General features: G+C 42.7%; 1 protein-coding gene across 1 annotated transcript; it reads left to right on the plus strand.

The window, feature by feature from the left end:
* Nucleotides 1-1,568: 1,568 nt before the first annotated feature.
* LOC121532126 (transcription factor Sox-3) lies at nucleotides 1,569-3,336 on the plus strand. Its single transcript, XM_041837844.2, has one exon. The coding sequence runs from the start codon at nucleotides 1,772-1,774 to the stop codon at nucleotides 2,672-2,674; it is 903 nt and encodes a 300-aa protein (XP_041693778.1). The 5' UTR covers nucleotides 1,569-1,771; the 3' UTR covers nucleotides 2,675-3,336.
* Nucleotides 3,337-20,934: the final 17,598 nt, after the last annotated feature.

The following is a 20,934-nucleotide window of genomic DNA, read 5'->3' on the forward strand; positions in this document are numbered from 1 at the left end:
GCTCAATATTGAGTGGCAGAGGTGTTAATTTAGGACGTTTTTGATGGGTGAATCGCGTGTAGTCATTAGCAGGTGTAAAGTTTGCCCGAGGGCTGCGAGAGAATCTCACTTCGGTTTCAACTGCTAAACAGGAGCCGTGTGTTTTGGTTCGTTGCGATGACTATTTTAATAACCTTTAGCACTGCAGAGTGAAAACGTTTTACGCACAAGAGCTGTCGAATTTCACGACGAGGTAGCCTAAATCGGAAAATTAATTTTCTCATAGCACAATCAACCCTTCCTTCAAAACAAACTATTGGGAGGTAGGCTACTTTGTTCGAGCTGTAAGCAGTCTTCTCTCCACAAGAGGTCGTTCATGTATAAAGGTTTTGTCTTTCGCCGCTGTGCCATTCCCAATGTTGGCTGTTTTGAGAATTGGCTACTGAGATTAACCAAAACTAGTCGAGAAATAGCAAGTGAATCCGCACTTGCAAACATCAATGGACATGGTAAACAAAACATTTAATCCAGTAGTGTGCCAATTACGCACACTTACTGTGCCGTTTATTTTAAGTAGCCCACATTTAAATTGAGAAAATCTTCAGTGTAATGCTGTTTTGAGTTATCAGTATTTTTGTCAGTATGTTCATTTTATAAATACATTCTAATTCAATTCATGATAAATCCCCATTTGAAAATACAAGCAGACACATTTTCAATATATTAACAGATTGTTGTTTGAAATTGGCTGCAATTGAAATGGTATTTACAGAAACCCTTCTGTATGAGGAAGCACGCTAACCTCAAATTATATATAGATGCCAGTCCAACACAATTACAGGCTATTATCTTGATATTTAAGAAAGTGCGAGTATTCATGAACGAATGGAGAGAATAATACCACTTTTCTGCCTCGATATTTGCCTTGCACTCATAGGCTATCTATACAGGCCTTGGAACCCCGCCTCCAGTCAACACTTGAATGGGATTATTTGATTTCCACCTTTTTCTTTACCAAGACCGTTTACAAATTAAGAAGTTACGGCTGGCGCACCTCCAGTCCATATGGACATGATTTGCCAGAATTAATTTATAACAAAGTTTTATGCATGGTTTATTTTTAATTATTGGTCATGTCTATAGCACCTATAAACTCCAACATATATATTTAACTATTATGCTAATATATTTGATGATCACGTTGACTTGAATTGTCGACGTGATCCGTTTCATCAAACTTATTCGTTTCATTTTAAAACCCTATATTGGCTATGATTTCGTTTGTTTCAGTCAGGTTTCAGCCATTTTCTAAAACGTTTCCTACATTTTAACATCTCAATATACATATATACATTTATAGTATGTTTGAATTACTTCAGATGAACTATAATCTAATTGAACTGTTTTATAACGTGTTCTTTATGTATAAAGTTTAATCTATCCTTTCCTACTACAACTCCAACCCCAAACAGAGCGCTGTCCAACTCAATTCGGTAGACGAAGCCGTACTGTGATTGGTCGGGAGCAACGCATTGTTATGCTGTCAATCCAAATCACATGACCCGGGAACTAATAACAGCTGAGGTTGGCGGACAAGTTTGCAGAGTTCTGTTTCAGAGCGAGCTGATGAGCACTGAGAAATTGGAAGCACCTGATAAACTAAGCTTCTTTTGACAACTTTTTTTTTTTCCTCACATGAGACTGGTCAGTACTATTTCTACCTCTCTTGTCTTTGATGGTATTTTGTTCAACTTTATCCACACCTGAGAGTGAACATTTCAACGCCGTTTGAATGTATAACATGATGGAAACCGAGATCAAGAGCCCGCTCCCGCAGTCCAATTCGGGCTCAGCGGCGGGCAACAAGAACAACAGTGCCAACGACCAGGACCGGGTGAAGCGGCCTATGAACGCTTTCATGGTGTGGTCCCGTGGACAGCGGAGAAAGATGGCACAAGAGAACCCTAAAATGCACAACTCTGAGATCAGCAAGCGGCTCGGTGCAGACTGGAAACTTTTGACCGACGCTGAGAAGAGACCCTTCATCGACGAGGCCAAGCGTCTGCGCGCCATGCACATGAAGGATCATCCGGATTACAAATACCGTCCCCGCAGGAAGACCAAGACCCTGCTCAAGAAAGACAAGTATTCTTTGCCTGGAGGACTTCTGGCGCCAGGTGCCAACGCTGTCAACAACGGCGTCTCGGTGGGACAGCGGATGGACAGTTATGCTCACATGAATGGCTGGACAAACAGTGCGTACTCTCTCATGCAGGACCAGTTGGCCTACCCTCAGCATCACAGCATCAACAGCCCCCAGATTCAGCAGATGCACCGGTATGAGATGGCAGGGCTCCAGTACCCCATGATGTCCTCGGCGCAGACCTACATGAACGCAGCATCCACGTACAGCATGTCCCCAGCATACACGCAGCAAACCTCCAGCGCCATGGGCTTGGGCTCCATGGCCTCCGTGTGCAAGACCGAGCCGAGCTCACCTCCTCCGGCGATTACCTCTCACTCCCAGAGAGCGTGTTTGGGGGACCTGAGGGATATGATCAGCATGTACCTGCCTCCCGGTGGAGACAGTGCGGATCACGCTTCCCTGCAGACCAGTCGGTTACACAGTGTACATCCGCACTATCAGACCGCGGGGAGTGGCGTGAACGGAACGCTACCCCTAACCCACATTTGAAGAAAAAAAAGACTAAACTTAAGTACTTCGTATACTTGAACATTTTTGATTGCTTAAAGAATCGACGTTCAGTAGTTTAAAAAATGTTTGTTTTTGTTTTATCTCAATGAGTTGTCAATTTTAAAGCATTTTAAAACTACATATCCTGGACTGAAACTGAATGTTAAGCCCACCAGAGTAAATTTAATTGCAAATAGGCTTTTATCATGAGTATAAGCAATCAACTTCTGTAGAAGAATTGGACTTCTATATTTTAATAATGCCATCATATTTTCTCTGAAAAAGGCATCTGGCCTCGTGAAGAGGCCGTTGTATTTCAGAAATGCTGGATGGAGAGTTGGTTCATACATGTTTACACTTAATTTGTAGAATGTCAGTGTCGGCTGTGTCCAAATCTTTGTAGACTTTTTCTTCATGACCTAGGTTTTAATGAAATGTGAGACTGCGGGTCGCAAGCGCAAGTTTATTTATAGTAATTGTGTCCTTTTTTTTTTTTTTTAGCTCGTATGTCATGTTATAATGTTTTTGTGACAATTTTCTGTGATGTTTTTAGTCAGGTTAACCGATATCATGGGCCAAGAGGTTTTATTTAACTGACGTTTCTACTTATTTTAAGACCATCCTCTATTCTTAAATGATGAATAAATTTGTACGAAACAAGATTACTGACTCCTCTGTGTTTTGGTGATTTTGTGGGGTATGAGCCACCTGATATGAATTGTACTTGTCGATAGGGGATGTGACGAGTTTGATGGGTGAAATCTGTCAGGTATCATAGGAGATGGCGCTTCACAGAATGAAATGAGCGTAACATTGAAAAGCAAAGTGATAAATCTTAGGCGATGGGTCTAACGAAGAGTGAATAATGACAACTCAAACATGACGGATCAACACTCTTGTATAACTCAAGTTTTCCTCCTAAAATAGGCCTACTGCGAACACACATTTTAGTAAACAAAATTTACGTTAATTTAGATTTTGTATAGCATAATCCAATATTGTTTTGGATAATTCTGTTGAATTTAATGAGCGCAATCTTTCAAATATCAAAATATAGGCCTATTTTTATTTTATTTCCAACTTTGGTTGTGGATAACAATTTTTTCCATTAATATTTAGGCCTTAAACTAAATACACATTGTGCAATTTTGTTGCGGCATAGCTGGGACATGGAGAAATACGGCAGCATTTAAAATATGTTAATGCGAAAGATAATGGGCCTATAAAAAGTGTAGGCCTAACATTTCATTTTATTGCTGACTTTTTGTCATTTTTCTGAAACGGGAAATTGTTTAATTTACTCTTCTGAATTTAACTTATTGATTTGCTTGGGCTGCTTTCACAAATAGCATAACTTTTAGTTTCTTACCAAACCATGCAATATAACTTAGGCTACTCAATATAGTGTATTTCAAAATGAAATATTTGTCGATAGGCTATATTTACTGTAGTCTATGGTTGTTTATATGGAATGTGTTCTCTGAATGGTTCTGTCAGATAAGTTATGGTGAACTATGAAGGCTGCGTTGACTCTAATAATCTAATCGTTTAACGCTCCTTTTCACAGTGTGGATGGAGTTCAGCAAAGTCATTCTCAAGTCTTTTCAATATTGACTTTGGATCCTTTATACATAGTCATATCAGATGCCAAAGTGAATATAGGTAGGCCTACCTGTAAATCCAGTCCTTTATGGTGCACAGTTTATCGCCAAAATGTTCAATGGGATGAATAATTGGTGTGAATAGGCGTATTTGATAAAAAAAAAAAAAATGGATCCCCATTAGCCGACGTCTGGTGGGGTGTGTGTGTGTAAGTTGACTATGCAAACAATTTGGAATTTCCAGCAATGTTACTTATGAAAATAATAATATGCCATTTAGCAGACGCTTTTATCCAAAGCGACTTACAGTCATGTGTGCATACATTTTCACGTATGGGTGGTCCCGGGGATTGAACCCACTACCCTGGCGTTACAAGCGCCATGCTCTACCAATTGACCTACAGAGGACCACAATAAGAAGTGATGCAGACAGTCTTTCCTCAACTCTTGGCCAAGATAGATTGGCATGCATTGTAGACGCATCATAGTCGTGTTTTTTATAGCCATAGGTTGAAGCTCAGTGTTAAATTAAAATCTCCCTACCATCATAACTAAGCCAATATGACACCAATCTTGATGAAAATTCGCAAATCAACTTGGAGGTAAAGAACACACTCCCCTCATCATGAGCCGCCGTCCGTTACCGAGAACCACATACCGGATTTTTAACAGGGTCTTTAGCATTAGGGTCAAAATACATTTTTTTGGATGACATGGGTCCCATTATGCCTGGAGAAAACCAAACACTACATTCCACAGTAAGAACCTTATACCAACGGTCAAGCATGGTGGTGGTAGTGTGATGGTTTGGGGATGCTTTGCTACCTCAGGACCTGGACGACTTGCCTTAGTAGAAGGAACCATGAATTCTGCTCTGTATCAGAGAATTCTACAGGAGAATGTCAGGCCATCTGTCTGTGAGCTGAAGCTGAAGCGCAGCTGGGTCATGCAGCAAGACAATGATCCAAAACCCACAATCAAGTCTACATGAAAATGGTTAAAAAGCAACACATTTGAAGTTTTGGAGTCAAAGTCAAAGTCCAGACCTGATCTGAATTGAGATGTTGTGGCAGGACTTGAAAAGAGCAGTGCATGCTTGAAAATCCACAAATGTGGCTGTGTTAAAGCAGTTCTGCATGCAAGAGTGGGCCAAAATTCCTCCACAGCAATATGAAAGACTGATCAACAACTACAGGAAGCAATTGGTTGGAGTCATTACAGATAAAGGTTGCACAACCAGTTATTGAGTGTAAGGGGGCAATTACTTTTTCACACAGGGGAATTGGGTGTTATATTATTCAAATATTTGTTATTTGTAAACTCAGGTTCCCTTTATCTAATATTAGGTTTTGGTTAAAGATCTGACAACATTCAGTATCAAAAATATGCAAAAATAGAGAAAATCAGAAAGGGGGCAATACTTTTTCACTGCACTGTATATGTGGTTCGTAACTAGCTTACTTGGCTGTGGCTTGTGGTTTTGGTTGTTCTTAGTTGAGGAAATGTAGCGTAGCTAACTCCAGTGTTTTTCCTGTCTGAAATCTGGCTACCTCATTTTACCGTAGCTTGGTCTGTGCAATGCAAATGAACGTGAACAGCGTGGCAGTTTCCCAAAGTTTGGTGGTTGTAAACTTAACGTAACTAACATTAACTAGCTATGTTTTGTGTAAGAAAGTATGATATATTGTAGTGCATGAACTGGCCATACACATTAGCTAACATTACAGTCTTAAGTTGGCTAACGTTACCTAGCTAGTTAACGTTAACTGGCTATCATAGCAGCCAAGGATGTTCGCTATCTTATTTGTGCATATTTGTGCATGTTTGTGCTCCGATTACATGCAAGTATATTAACACTTTGTGACATCTGCTGATGTAAAAAGGGCTTTATAAATAAATGTGATACTTGGCAAAATATAGCCATCTAGCTTTCCTTGTTTGTTGGTTAGCTACCTAGCCAACGTTAGCTCTCATCTGATTGGTATAACGTTACGTTAGCTGACTGGTGTTAGCTAGCTAGAGAGGCTAGCTGCTGGACTCTGTGCAAGCAAGCTAACGTTAGCTAGGTAGCATTAGCTAGTTAGCTACCTAACTACCTAGCTAATCAAAATATCTGCTTGCATTTATTGATTAACATCATATTGAATACCACCATATAGCTAGCTATATACAGCCACCTAGGTTTGTTCGCATACACTTCTAATGACTGGTAGCATGGTGCAAGCAGCCATGTTGTTGCCGAGCAAATGACCGGGTGTTAGAACTCTGAGATTAGTCTGAAAAGATGTTAGCATTGTCAGAAATCCTACAAAAAGGTAGCACATTGTTTGTTCTTAAAGGACAAAAATGAGCATGTGAGAGCGATAAATTATAAATGCAATCAAAACTGTTGCCCCTGGGGCCTCCTGAGTGGCGCAGCGGTCTAAGGCACTGCATCGCAGCGCTAGAGGTATTACTACAGACCCGGGATCGTTCCCAGGCTGTGTCACAACTGGCCGTGATCGGGAGTCCCATAGGGCGGCGCACAATTGGCCCAGCGTCGTCCGGGTTAGGAGATGGTTTGGCCGGGGGGGCTTTACTTGACTCATTGCGCTCTAGCGACTCCTTGTGGTGGGCCGGGCGCCTGAAGGCTGACCTTGGTTGTCAGTTGAACAGTGTTTCCTCCGACACATTGGTGCGGCTGGCTTCCGGGTTAAGCGGGCAGGTGTTAAGAAGCGCGGTTTGGCAGGTCATGTTTCGGAGGACACATGACTCAACCTTCACCTCCCGAGCCCGTTGGGGAGTTGCAGCGATGAGACAAGATTGAAATTGGGGAGAAAAAGGGGGTAAAATGCAAATAAAGAAATATTGTTGGCCCTACAAACGTATTCAGTCCGAAAGGTGGCAAGTCTAATGGTCACTTTATGGACACTTTTTTCTCATTCTTATCCGACGCCTAGATATTGAGCTGGCACAACCAGTTATTGAGTGTAAGGGGGCAATTACTTTTTCACACAGGGTCATTGGGTGTTGCATATAATTATGCATGTAATTTGTGTTATTTGTTCAATCAGGTTCCCTTGATCTAATATTAGGTTTTGGTTGAAGATTTAACGTTCAGTATCAAAAATATGCTAAAGTCAAGAAAATTAGAAAGGGGGCAAATACTTTTTCACAGCACTGTAGCCATAATCAATGGTTGAACCCCAAACGCACATGTAAACAGAGCCTGAGTTCAGTTGTAGAATACATTCGAGCTCCGACCTCTCCTGCCTTGTCATTATTATAATCCACATTTGTGCTGACTGATTAACACGTTGTCAAGTTACTTTTCAGTGTGTTCCCAGAAAAACTGAAGTTGCCATCAACAAGTAAAAGGTAGTCAGGGGGTGCGGGTGCTGCACACGGTGCACCCAGGTAAAACAACATCAGAATCATTGAGGGGGTTCGATTGATCTCGCCAGGTGCCCATGTAGGCGTGTTTTGCGTCTGAAAGTTGATCGCATTCGATTTGGAACCGGGCCTGCCTTCTGGACTTGAGCCAGGTGCCCACTCTGTCCGAAGGCGAAGTCAGCTCAAAACAAAAGTGACATAATTAAGCACGGGTACTGACCAAGACCAGACGGAGAGCATACATTACACCGGTTTTAAGGTCTCTGCACTGTCTGCCTGTGAGTTTTATAATACATTTTCAGATTCTTTTATTGGTTTTTAAATCAATCCACGATTGTGCACCCTAATACATGTCAGACATGCTTTTAAGTTACAGTGGGGAAAAAAAGTATTTAGTCAGCCACCAATTGTGCAAGTTCTCCCACTTAAAAAGATGAGAGAGGCCTGTAATTTTCATCATAGGTACACGTCAACTATGACAGACAAATTGAGAAAAAAAATCCAGAAAATCACATTGTAGGATTTTTTATGAATTTATTTGCAAATTATGGTGGAAGATAAGTATTTGGTCACCTACAAACAAGCAAGATTTCTGGCTCTCACAGACCTGTAACTTCTTCTTTAAGAGGCTCCTCTGTCCTCCACTTGTTACCTGTATTAATGGCACCTGTTTGAACTTGTTATCAGTATAAAAGACACCTGTCCACAACCTCAAACAGTCACACTCCAAACTCCACTATGGCCAAGACCAAAGAGCTGTCAAAGGACACCAGAAACTAAATTGTAGACCTGCACCAGGCTGGGAAGACTGAATCTGCAATAGGTAAGCAGCTTGGTTTGAAGAAATCAACTGTGGGAGCAATTATTAGGAAATGGAAGACATACAAGACCACTGATAATCTCCCTCGATCTGGGGCTCCACGCAAGATCTCACCCCGTGGGGGTCAAAATGATCATAAGAACGGTGAGCAAAAATCCCAGAACCACACGGGGGGACCTAGTGAATGACCTGCAGAGAGCTGGGACCAAAGTAACAAAGCCTACCATCAGTAACACACTACGCCGCCAGGGACTCAAATCCTGCAGTGCCAGACGTGTTCCCCTGCTTAAGCCAGTACATGTCCAGGCCCGTCTGAAGTTTGCTAGAGTGCATTTGGATGATCCAGAAGAGGATTGGGAGAATGTCATATGGTCAGATGAAACCAAAATATAACTTTTTGGTAAAAACTCAACTCGTCGTGTTTGGAGGACAAAGAATGCTGAGTTGCATCCAAAGAACACCATACCTACTGTGAAGCATGGGGGTGGAAACATCATGCTTTGGGGCTGTTTTTTCTGCAAAGGGACCAGGACGACTGATCCGTGTAAAGGAAAGAATGAATGGGGCCATGTATCGTGAGATTTTGAGTGAAAACCTCCTTCCATCAGCAAGGGCATTGAAGATGAAACGTGGCTGGGTCTTTCAGCATGACAATGATCCCAAACACACCGCCCGGGCAATGAAGGAGTGGCTTCGTAAGAAGCATTTCAAGGTCCTGGAGTGGCCTAGCCTGTCTCCAGATCTCAACCCCATAGAAAATCTTTGGAGGGAGTTGAAAGTCTGTGTTGCCCAGCGACAGCCCCAAAACATCACTGCTCTAGAGGAGATCTGCATGGAGGAATGGGCCAAAATACCAGCAACAGTGTGTGAAAACCTTGTGAAGACTTACAGAAAACGTTTGACCTGTGTCATTGCCAACAAAGGGTATATAACAAAGTATTGAGAAACTTTTGTTATTGACCAAATACTTATTTTCCACCATAATTTGCAAATAAATTCATTTAAAATCCTACAATGTGATTTTCTGGATTTTTTTCTCCTCATTTTTTCTGTCATAGTTGACGTGTACCTATGATGAAAATTACAGGCCTCTCTCATCTTTTTAAGTGGGAGAACTTGCACAATTGGTGGCTGACTAAATACTTTTTTCCCCCACTGTATGTACCCAGTAGGTCCCTCAGGTCCTCTGGCACTAGCCTTTTAAATGTCCCAAAGCCTAGGACCAAGAGGCATGGAGAGGCAGCCTTTAGTTATTATGCCCCAAGCCTCTGGAATAGACCTGCCAGAGAACCTGAGGGGGGCCGAAACTGTGGACATATTTAAAAGAGATCTTAAAACACATATTTTTAGCTTTGCTTTTACTTAGGGTGCTATTTAATTGTTCAGTTTGTGTCATTTTGTTTTTTTTATCTTAAGTTCGTGTAGTAAATATTTCAGATTTTATTTTCATTGTTTTTATTAGTTTTTACGTGTAAAGCACATTGCTCTGCATTCCATGTCTGAAATGTGCTGTATAAATAAAGCTTGATTTGATTTGATTTGAAGAACGTATAGTAATGAGTAGGATTCTGTGTTTTGACATGCAGAAGTGATTGCTTTTGATAAAAAACGTTTTATCTGCCTTCCCTCCCCGCTTTCACCTGATGATGGGCCATAGCCCGGTGTACCCCAGGACAGATTAATCGAACCCCCTCTACTTGCTTAAATTGTGCGCCATGCTGTGCGCAGTCAACAGAAAATGACATGCTTGCTAACTTGGTTAGTTACGTGATTAATGAGTCTGTTTTCAACAAATCAACTGTTTTAGACTATTCTGTTTTAACCAAGCAAGTGAAATTAACGAACCAAATTGTTTTTGAACGAACGCTTCAAGACTGTCCATTTAAATTGTCTGTCGAAATCAGTGTTTTAAGAACAGGGTTTGTAGTGTAATGGCTAGAGGTACCATCTGTATATCTAAAGATTATGGGTTTGCTTCCCGGAGGATACATTTTGACAATTGAGTTTATAGTTTTGACAGCCCCCTACCAACACAACACACACACACACATTTTCATTTATTAGGTGGCTCTTAAAAGAGCCTTTGGGTTCGTGGAGTGGCAGTAAGTGTGGTAGTGTGTACTACTGTGCGTCTTGCTAGAACGGAGGACAGACCAGCTTTCAGACTCTCAAGGAAGAGGTCGTTGCCCTCATCCGTGAGATGCACGCCATCTCTACCGTACTGGGACACAGCGCTTTATGGTAGAGTGACGGATTGTGGGAATGCGGCTGTCACGGAGAAATGCCAGTTCAAATGCACGCAGTAAACATGGTACTTCGCACACTATCAATACTTTAAATGTATGTTCCGTTCCAAATATGTGAGTTCTTGATGAGGAGCGGCAGTGGCTAGAAGGCCGGTGACGACGAACGCCGAAGCCTGGCCGAATAAGGAGAGGAGGCAGCCTCATAGGAAGTTGTAACAATAGTGATGAGATTCATTCAGCTTTTTGAAATCATTCAATTCCAGACACATTTATTTTATAAAGCACATTGTGTCAGATTATTCAAAAGCAGAAAATTAGTAGATTAAATAATTTAAACATTGTTTTCTGAATGTGGTTCATAATATATTTGAATTAGTCATGTCCTTGTTTTGAATGTGACTTGACAAACAGAATAAAACTCTTGAATTTGAAACTTCTGGGCCACATCCTGACTGATGGCAGCCCATTCTTGCATAATCAATGCTTGGAGTTTGTCAGAATTTGTAGGTTTTTGTTTGTCCACCCGCCTCTTGAGGATCGACCACAAGTTCTCAATGGGATTAAGGTCTGGGGAGTTTCCTGGCCATGGACCCAAAATTTCAATGTTTTGTTCCCTGAGCCACTTAGTTATCACTTTTGCCTTATGGCAAGGTGCTCCATCATGCTGGAAAAGGCATTGGTCGTCACCAAACTGTTCTTGGATGGTTGGGAGAAGTTGCTCTCGGAGGATGTGTTGGTACCATTCTTTATTCATGGCTGTGTTCTTAGGCAAAATTGTGCGTGAGCCCACTCCCTTGGCTGAGAAGCAACCCCACACATGAATGGTCTCAGGATGCTTTACTGTTGGCATGACACAGGACTGATGGTAGCGCTCACCTTTTCTTCTTCGGACAAGGTGTTTTCATGATGCCCCAAACAATCGGAAAGGGGATTCATCAGAGAAAATGACTTTACCCCAGTCCTCAGCAGTCCAATCCCTGTACCTTTTGCAGAATATCAGTCTGTCCCTGATGTTTTTCCTGGAGAGAAGAGGCTTCTTTGCTGCCCTTCCTGACATCAGGCCATCCTCCAAAAGTCTTTGCCTCACTGTGCGTGCAGATGCACTCACACCTGCCTGCTGCCATTCCTGAGCAAGCTCTGCACTGGTGGTGCCCCGATCCTGCAGCTGAATCAACTTTAGGAGACAGTCCTGGCGCTTGCTGGACTTTCTTGGCCACCCTGATGCCTTCTTCACAACAATTGAACCTCTCTCCTTGAAGTGCTTGATGATCCGATAAATGGTTGATTTAGGTGCAATCTTACTAGCAGTAATATCCTTGCCTGTGAAATCATTTTTGTGCAAAGCAATGATGACGACACATGTTTCCTTGAAGGTAACCATGGTTAACAGAGGAAGAACAATGATTTCAAGCACCACCCTCCTTTTAAAGTTTCCAGTCTGTTATTCTAACTCAATCAGCATGACAGCGTGATCTCCAGCCTTGTCCTCGTCAACACTCTCACCTATGTTAACGAGAGAATCACTGACAAAATCAGCTAGTCCTTTTGTGGCAGGGCTGAAATGCAGTGGAAATGTTTTTTTTGGGATTAAGTTCATTTTCATGGCAAAGAGGGACTTTGCAATTAATTGCAATTCATCTGATCACTCTTCATGACATTCTGGAGTATATGCAAATTGCCATCATCAAAACTGAGGCAGCAGACTTTGTGAAAATTAGTATTTGTGTCATTCTCAAAACTTTTGACCACGACTGTACATGATGAGCTTACTATTAAATCACTAACACAGAAACCTCTATGGCTTATCGTAGGCTTCATTACAGTCTATTACACAAAACCTTTCCAGTCAGTTCCATTATGAGTTTTTCTGAGACCCTGCTTCTTGGCATCCCAGCTCACTCCCTCTGTCCAACATCCTTACAGCAGAGCTATGGAGCAAGCAGGCCAAATAAGGTCTGACTGTGACCCGCGTCCAGGCAAACTCCAGGGAAGAACCGCCTAGGGAAGAACCGCCTAGGGAAGAACCGCCTAGGGAAGAACCGCCTAGGGAAACCAAGCCCCCTCTTTGTTACTACAGATGGTTTGTTTACATAGCAGGTTAGGAGAACTAATGTAGCAGGTTAGGATAACTAACGTAGCAGGTTAGGATAACTAATGTAGCAGGTTAGGATAACTAACGTAGCAGGTTAGGAGAACTAACGTAGCAGGTTAGGAGAACTAACGTAGCAGGTTAGGAGAACTAATGTAGCAGGTTAGGAGAACTAATGTAGCAGGTTAGGAGATCTTATGTAGCAGGTCAGGAGAACTAATGTAGCAGGTTAGGAGAACTAATGTAGCAGGTTAGGAGAACTAATGTAGCAGGTTAGGATATCTTATGTAGCAGGTTAGGAGAACTAATGTAGCAGGTTAGGAGATCTTATGTAGCAGGTTAGGATAACTAATGTAGCAGGTTAGGAGAACTAATGTAGCAGGTTAGGAGAACTAATGTAGCAGATTAGGATAACTAATGTAGCAGGTTAGGAGAACTAATGTAGCGGGTTAGGAGAACTAATGTAGCAGGTTAGGAAAACTAATGTAGCAGGTTAGGAGATCTTATGTAGCAGGTTAGGATAACTAATGTAGCAGGTTAGGAGATCTTATGTAGCAGGTTAGGAGAACTAATGTAGCAGGTTAGGATATCTTATGTAGCAGGTTAGGATAACTAATGTAGCAGATTAGGAGAACTAATGTAGCAGGTTAGGAGATCTTATGTAGCAGGTTAGGATAACTAATGTAGCAGGTTAGGAGATCTTATGTAGCAGGTTAGGAGAACTAATGTAGCAGGTTAGGAGATCTTATGTAGCAGGTTAGGAGAACTAATGTAGCAGGTTAGGAGAACTAATGTAGCAGGTTAGGAGATCTTATGTAGCAGGTTAGGATAACTAATGTAGCAGGTTAGGAGATCGTATGTAGCAGGTTAGGATAACTAATGTAGCAGGTTAGGAGATCTTATGTAGCAGGTTAGGATAACTAATGTAGCAGGTTAGGAGATCTTATGTAGCAGGTTAGGAGAACTAATGTAGCAGGTTAGGAGATCTTATGTAGCAGGTTAGGAGAACTAATGTAGCAGGTTAGGAGATCTTATGTAGCAGGTTTGGAGAACTAATGTAGCAGGTTGGGAGATCTTATGTAGCAGGTTAGGAGAACTAATGTAGCAGGTTAGGAGATCTTATGTAGCAGGTTAGGATAACTAATGTAGCAGGTTAGGAGATCTTATGTAGCAGGTTAGGAGAACTAATGTAGCAGGTTAAGAGATCTTATGTAGCAGGTTAGGAGAACTAATGTAGCAGGTTAGGAGATCTTATGTAGCAGGTTAGGAGAACTAATGTAGCAGGTTAGGAGATCTTATGTAGCAGGTTAAATCAAATCAAATCAAATCAAATTTTATTGGTCACATGCGCCGAATACAACAGGTGCAGACATTACAGTGAAATGCTTACTTACAGCCCTTAACCAACAGTGCATTTATTTAAAGTGCATTTAAAGTGCAACAGTGCATTTATTAAACAAAAAAAGTAAGAATAAAACAACAACAAAAAAAGTGTTGAGAAAAAAAGAGCAGAAGTAAAATAAAGTGACAGTAGGGAGGCTATATATACAGGGGGGTACCGTTGCAGAGTCAATGTGCGGGGGCACCGGCTAGTTGAGGTAGTTGAGGTAATATGTACATGTGGGTAGAGTTAAAGTGACTATGCATAAATACTTAACAGAGTAGCAGCAGCGTAAAAAGTATGGGGTGGGGGGGCAGTGCAAATAGTCCGGGTAGCCATGATTAGCTGTTCAGGAGTCTTATGGCTTGGGGGTAGAAGCTGTTGAGAAGTCTTTTGGACCTAGACTTGGCACTCCGGTACCGCTTGCCGTGCGGTAGCAGAGAGAACAGTCTATGACTAGGGTGGCTGGAGTCTTTGACAATTTTGAGGGCCTTCCTCTGAGGTTAGGAGAACTAATGTAGCAGGTTAGGAGATCTTATGTAGCAGGTTAGGAGAACTAACGTAGCAGGTTAGGATAACTAATGTAGCAGGTTAAGATAACTAACGTATCATGTTAGGAGAACTAACGTAGCAGGTTAAGAGATCTTATGTAGCAGGTTAGGAGAACTAATGTAGCAGGTTAGGAGATCTTATGTAGCAGGTTAGGATAACTAATGTAGCAGGTTAGGAGATCTTATGTAGCAGGTTAGGAGAACTAATGTAGCAGGTTAAGAGAACTAACGTATCAGGTTAGGAGAACTAACGTAGCAGGTTAGGATAACTAATGTAGCAGGTTAGGAGAACTAATGTAGCAGGTTAGGAGAATGAGGTTAAGGTTAGGAAAATAGTTAGACTTAGCTACAATGCTACAGTCGACCCATAGAACGAGGAAGTAGCCTGGAGCCAATAGAATGAGATGCAAAAGAGGGGGCTTGGTTTCCTTGGGCGGTTCTTCCCTGGGCGGTTCTTTCCTGAGTGGTTCTTTACTGGGGTTTCCCTGGATGCGGGTCGCAGTCAGACCCTTCTCAGCAGGTAGGCCTATACTGCTGCAAAGCACCCTGGGATAGGCTACCCCGGCCACCAAGAGGGCCAGAGCGTTGACGGTCCCGCTGGCCTTCCCACACTCCCTGTAGGATTTGATCCACAGCTCAGCACAGCGGCCTGGATTAGCCCCACACACCTTTGTGGAGGGAAAGATTATCCGGACCTCCCTGCATTCACTGACAGGGTCTTAAGTCACTCTAGCGCGCTAGCGGCTGCCTATCAGCTAATCACCCTCTCCAAGTAATTTTTTTGCAATTAAGCAGCTTTTCCCTCCCCGGTCGGCCATGTCAGAGGTGTTTGCACTGGGCCAGAGTCAGAGAGAGTCATGGTTCTGTGCCATCTGTCAAAATGTGCTAGATCAGTCAGTTGGTATGTGATGCCCGAGTGGAGCGGCCTCCAGGCTCAGCCCTCATAGTTTGTTTGATAACCGGGGAGGGTTCAGTTCTGTGGTACTTTTCCATTAGGACAGCAAGGCCCTACAGGAAATATGATGCAAGAGTTATCAAAGTCTTACTGCTGCATTGAGTGTAAAGCTTTGTTTTCCAATTTATGTAACTTCATAGATCAAACTTCCTATGATCTGTATTGCTTCTCCTGAGGACTCTTAAAACATGGCTAAAACCGTATAACTCAGTTGCTAAACCCTCAGTAGCTAATCCCCCCACACACACCTCTTCCCCCTCTCGCTGAGCGCCCAGAGGGCCTCTCTCAGGGCCTGTCATGTGGAGCACTGTGCCCACTCAGCAAGTGCGGGCATATCCCCACTTCCATCTGCCTATGACCTCACTGGGCCTGTTTGTTTAACCTCCTCCAAAAATGAACTTAATTATATACCTGTAGAACACGAATTCAGCGGATTCACAGAGGATTCTATCTGCTGCTGTGTGGTGCTTGTGCTTGTGTGTGTAAATGCTCGGTTTGGGTTCAATTACATTTCAATTCCAGTAAATTCAGGAAGTACAGTGAAATTCCAAGTCCAATTCCAATTATCTTCCAATGCTTTTCAATTAGGAAAATGTGGAATTGGAATTTGGTTTACTTTATGAATTGACTGGAATTTAAATGGAATTGACCCCAACCCCGGTAAATGATTGTTTCCCTGTGTGTGTGTGTTAGTGTGTGTGTGTGTATCACAGAGCTTCTGTCTCATACTTGATATCAGTTTCTTTCTGGGCATTTTTTAATGCCCTTCCACTTACATGTGTTTCCCTATGTGTGTGTTGCAGAGCTTCAGTGTCATACTTACGTTGATATACTGTACATTTTTTCCTGTAGTTTCTTTCATGCAGTTATAGCAAGTTACATGGGTGTCCTAGTATGTGATGGAATATGAGTGGGTGTTTTAGAAGGTTCCGTCTACGACAATGTGATGTGTGAAAAAGTTGTTGTTAAAATCTGTGCCAGACAAACTGATGTTGGTGACATCGCACGCCTACTCTGTCTCCGTTGACACATATCAGGACACACCTCTTTCCAAAAATGAACACACGTAATTTGAAAAATCAGGTTCTTACACTTCAAACAGTCATTGTGGACATCATCCAACATGGAAAATGGATTAAGACCATTTTGTGCCAGATAGGTGACCATTGCAGTGAGACTGAAACTCAGATGAGATGTTAGATTTAGTCTGTCTGTCAGGCTGCATTCCAGACCAGAAGCAGGCACAGGCTGTATTGGTATTGATCTGCTGTGGCTGTGCTCTCCAGGAGGCCCTTCCCTCTGAGCTCATCTGGCTTGACCTGGAGCACCCCGTATGTCCAGCTTGAGGCAGGCCTGCCCGGAGTGGTGACACTCGTGTGGGACCGTCAAGACTCACAGCCAGCAGAGAGGGGTGTGTGTGTGTTTGTGTTTGTCAGTCAGTCAGTGTGTGTATGTGTGTATGTATGTGCGTGTGTGTGTGTGTGTGTGTGTGTGTGTGTGTGTGTGTGGAGGTGCGGGGGATGGGGCGGTGTGGTGTGGTGTGGTGGGGGTTAATCTCCCTGAACTGGGGCAGATGTTGTTAACAAGCTACTCTCAGGTTGGCTCCCTGCGTGGGAAAATGGCATCAAATCCTCCTGGGGTCAGGGCTTTCGGGTTGACCCACTGAGAGCCATCCATCCATCCCTCTCTCTCTTCCTCTTCAGCCAGGCCTCATCCTCTCATGCCTCCTCCACTCACACTCACTTACACTGACCCTAACTGACTGCTAGAGAGGCCTCAGTCAATACACTGGAATTGAAAATGTTATTTTCCCTCTCTTTTCTCATCATATTTGCTTTATTTTGTAAATATTTCTTTAGTTAACCACCTCAATACTCCCCTGCCTGGAAGGATATCAGCACCGATCTGCCAACAGACGTGTTCCATAAAGTCTCTTGTTAATTACAGCTTATGGTTGTATCATCATGCGTTACACAACCACAAAGAATGCAGAGTGGGAGACGCTTCAAAGGCAAAGCTTCCGCCACTCCCGAATCAGAGCAGAGTCTTAGGACCAAATGACTTCCACTGATGTCAGTGGGAAGGTAAATTATTAGAATTAAAGGTTTATAGACGTTGGACAGGTTTTAGGTATAAATTTCAAGACATGCGTGTTAGGGAAGGGTTCCTCAAAAGAATTCAAGTTAAAAATAAATACTTTTTCAATCAAACATACACACTGTGTTATATTCTATCTAGGCCTGTACCACTTTCTGACTGTGGCATTCTCTTAACAGGGCAAAACCGTTGGCAGTCTTGTAGAATGGCAATCTTGTGTAATAGAGGATTGTTGTCCAACAGCTTTGATTGAGACGCTGATATTGTTTGTCTTCACCAGATAAGGTGTGTGGAATCTCAGAATGAAGAGATGTCAGGGTTAGAGTGAACATATCCACTCACTCAGGCTTGGGGTGAATGTCAATTATATTCAGGAAGTAGATGAAAGAAAACAGAAAAGGAAATCCCAATTTTGATAGATAACAACGGCTAATTTTATGAACTACATTTTAATTCATAACTTCAATTGGCATGCTATATTCAACATACCCCTTTAAACTTGCCCACTCAGAAATAGTATAAAGGCAGGCCTGACCAGAATATCTCCTCTCCATATTACCTGCTGCCAATATGTGTTTATACATGCCTCACCTATGACTCACCAGTGTGGGGGCGTGCCACGCAGCCAGCCAGGTGACTTCAGGTGCCACACTAGAGTTACTTTTCCACCTATCTTGTGCCCATCCCCGTCGCTAACCCCCGAGCACTGAGCCAAGCATACGTACGTCAACACAACCCAGCGCTCACGGCCTGGTTTAACCAGACTTACTCCCTAATGGTTGGGTCATCCATTAAGGTGTCTGAATCCCCAGCCCTGTTTGTTTTAGCACGGCAGGTGCGTGTGAATAGGACGTGGGCTTTACAGTTCTTTTGTCCCCAAAGAAAACACACAGATCACACGCAGGGCTAGAAAGGTAGAATTTTCTGGTGCTGGTGGTTGTTGTTCTAGCGAGGTGATATTTGTAGAGGGTTCTCCCTATAAAGACTTTTTTACTTGTGTTCCAGGAAGCCCTGTTGTTGAGGTTCACTTGAACTTGTTTGGGAAGATGACTGTATGTGATTGGTGGATGACACATACATACAGCTGAGAGGGATACCTGTATGGAGAAATTACATAGCATACCAACGATTATGTGTCATGTATGTCAGTGATAATAACAGAGGTGTTGAGGGCAACCTCTCCAGTGTGAAATCCAACCCTAAAGATGGTCCAGTTCTGTAAGCCATATTCATTTGTTGTCCTATTTCACTTTGTCTACAAACACTAGAGTATGTAGCATGGTTTCACCTTATTCGCCAAGAGCAGTAGTAATCCTTTGACCCTAGTTGACCCGTCTTGAGAGCCTAGAAAATGGGGCAAAGTGTGTAAGTTAGACATCATTATTTCCACATTTTGTTACATTACAGCCATATTCTAAAATTGATTAAATAGTTTTTTTCCCCATCAATTTACACAAAATGCCCCATAATAACAAAGCCAAAATAGGTTTTTAGAAATGTTTGCTAATTTATTAAAAATAAAAAATTGAAAAATCACATTTATGTAAGTATTCAGACCGTTCACTCAGTACTTTGTTGAAGCACCTTTGGCAGTGATTACAGCATCAAGTCTTTTGGGGTATTACATTTACATTTTAGTCATTTAGCAGACGCTCTTATCCAGAGCGACTTACAGTTAGTGAGTGCATACATTATATATATATTTTTTAAAAATCATACCCCCCGTGGGAATCGAAACCACAACCCTGGCGTTGCAAACGCCATGCTCTACCAACTGAGCTACATCCCTGCCGGCCATTCCCTCCCCTACCCTGGACGAAGCTGGGCCAAGCTTGGCACACATGTATTTGGGGAGTTTCTCCCATTCTTCTCTGCAGATCTTCTCAAGCTCTGTCAGGTTGGATGGGGAGCATTACTGCACAGCTATTTTCAGGTCTCTCCAGAGATGTTCGATCGGGTTCAAGTCCGGGCTCTGGCTGGGCCACTCAAGGACATTCAGAGACTTGTCCCGAAGCCACTCCTGCGTTGTCTTGACTGTGTGCTTAGGGTTATTGTCCTGTTGGAAGGTGAACCTTCGCCCAAGTCTGAGGTCCTGAGTGCTCTGGAGCAGGTTTTCATCAAGGATCTCTCTGTACTTTGCTCCATTCATCGTTGCCTGAATCCTGACTAGTCTCCCAGTCCCTGCCGCTGAACAATATCCCAACAGCATGATGCTGCCACCCTCATGCTTCACCGTAGGGATGGTGCCAGGTTTCCTCCAGACTTGACGCTTGGCATTCAGGCTAAAGAGTTCAATCTTGATTTCATCAGTCCAGACAATCTTGTTCTCATGGATTGAGAGTCTTTAGGTGCCTTTTGGCAAACTCCAAGCAGGCTGTCATGTGCCTTTTACTGAGGAGTGGCTTCCGTCTGGCCACTCTACCATAAAGGCCTGATTGGTGGAGTGCTGCAGAGATGGTTGTCCTTCTGGAAGGTTCTCCCATCTCCACAGAGGAACTCTAGAGCTCTGTCAGAGTGACCATCAGGTTCTTGGTCAATTCCCTGACCACGGCCCTTCTCCCCTGATTTCTCAGTTTGGCCAGCTCTAGGAAGAGTCTTGGTGGTTCCAAACATCTTCCATTTAAGAATGATGGAGGCCACTGTGTTCTTGGGGACCTTCAATGCTGCAGACATTTTTTGGTACCCTTCCCCAGATCTGTGCCTTGACACAATCCTGTCTTGGAGCTCTACGGACAATTATTTTGACCTCATGGCTTGGATTTTGCTCTGGCATGCACTGTCAACTGTGGGACCTTATATAGACAGGTGTGTGCCTTTCCAAATCATGTCCAATCCATATAATTGACCACAGGTGGACTCCAATCAAGTTGTAGAAACATCTACAGGATGCTCAATGGAAACAGGATGCATCTGAGCTCAATTTCGATTCTCATAGCAAAGGGGCTGAATACTTATGTAAATAAGGTATGATTTTTTTTAAATGAAATATGAAATTGCAGAAAAATCTAAAAACCTTCATTCACTTGGTCATTATGGGGTATTGTGTGTACATTGGTGAGGATTTTTATTTATTCAATCAATTTTAGAATTAGGCTGTAACGTAACAAAATGTGGAAAAACTCAAAGGGTCTGAATACTTTCTGAAGGC

This window comes from Coregonus clupeaformis, chromosome 2 (genome assembly GCF_020615455.1).
Source record: "Coregonus clupeaformis isolate EN_2021a chromosome 2, ASM2061545v1, whole genome shotgun sequence".
Classification (NCBI taxonomy): Eukaryota; Metazoa; Chordata; class Actinopteri; order Salmoniformes; family Salmonidae; genus Coregonus; species Coregonus clupeaformis.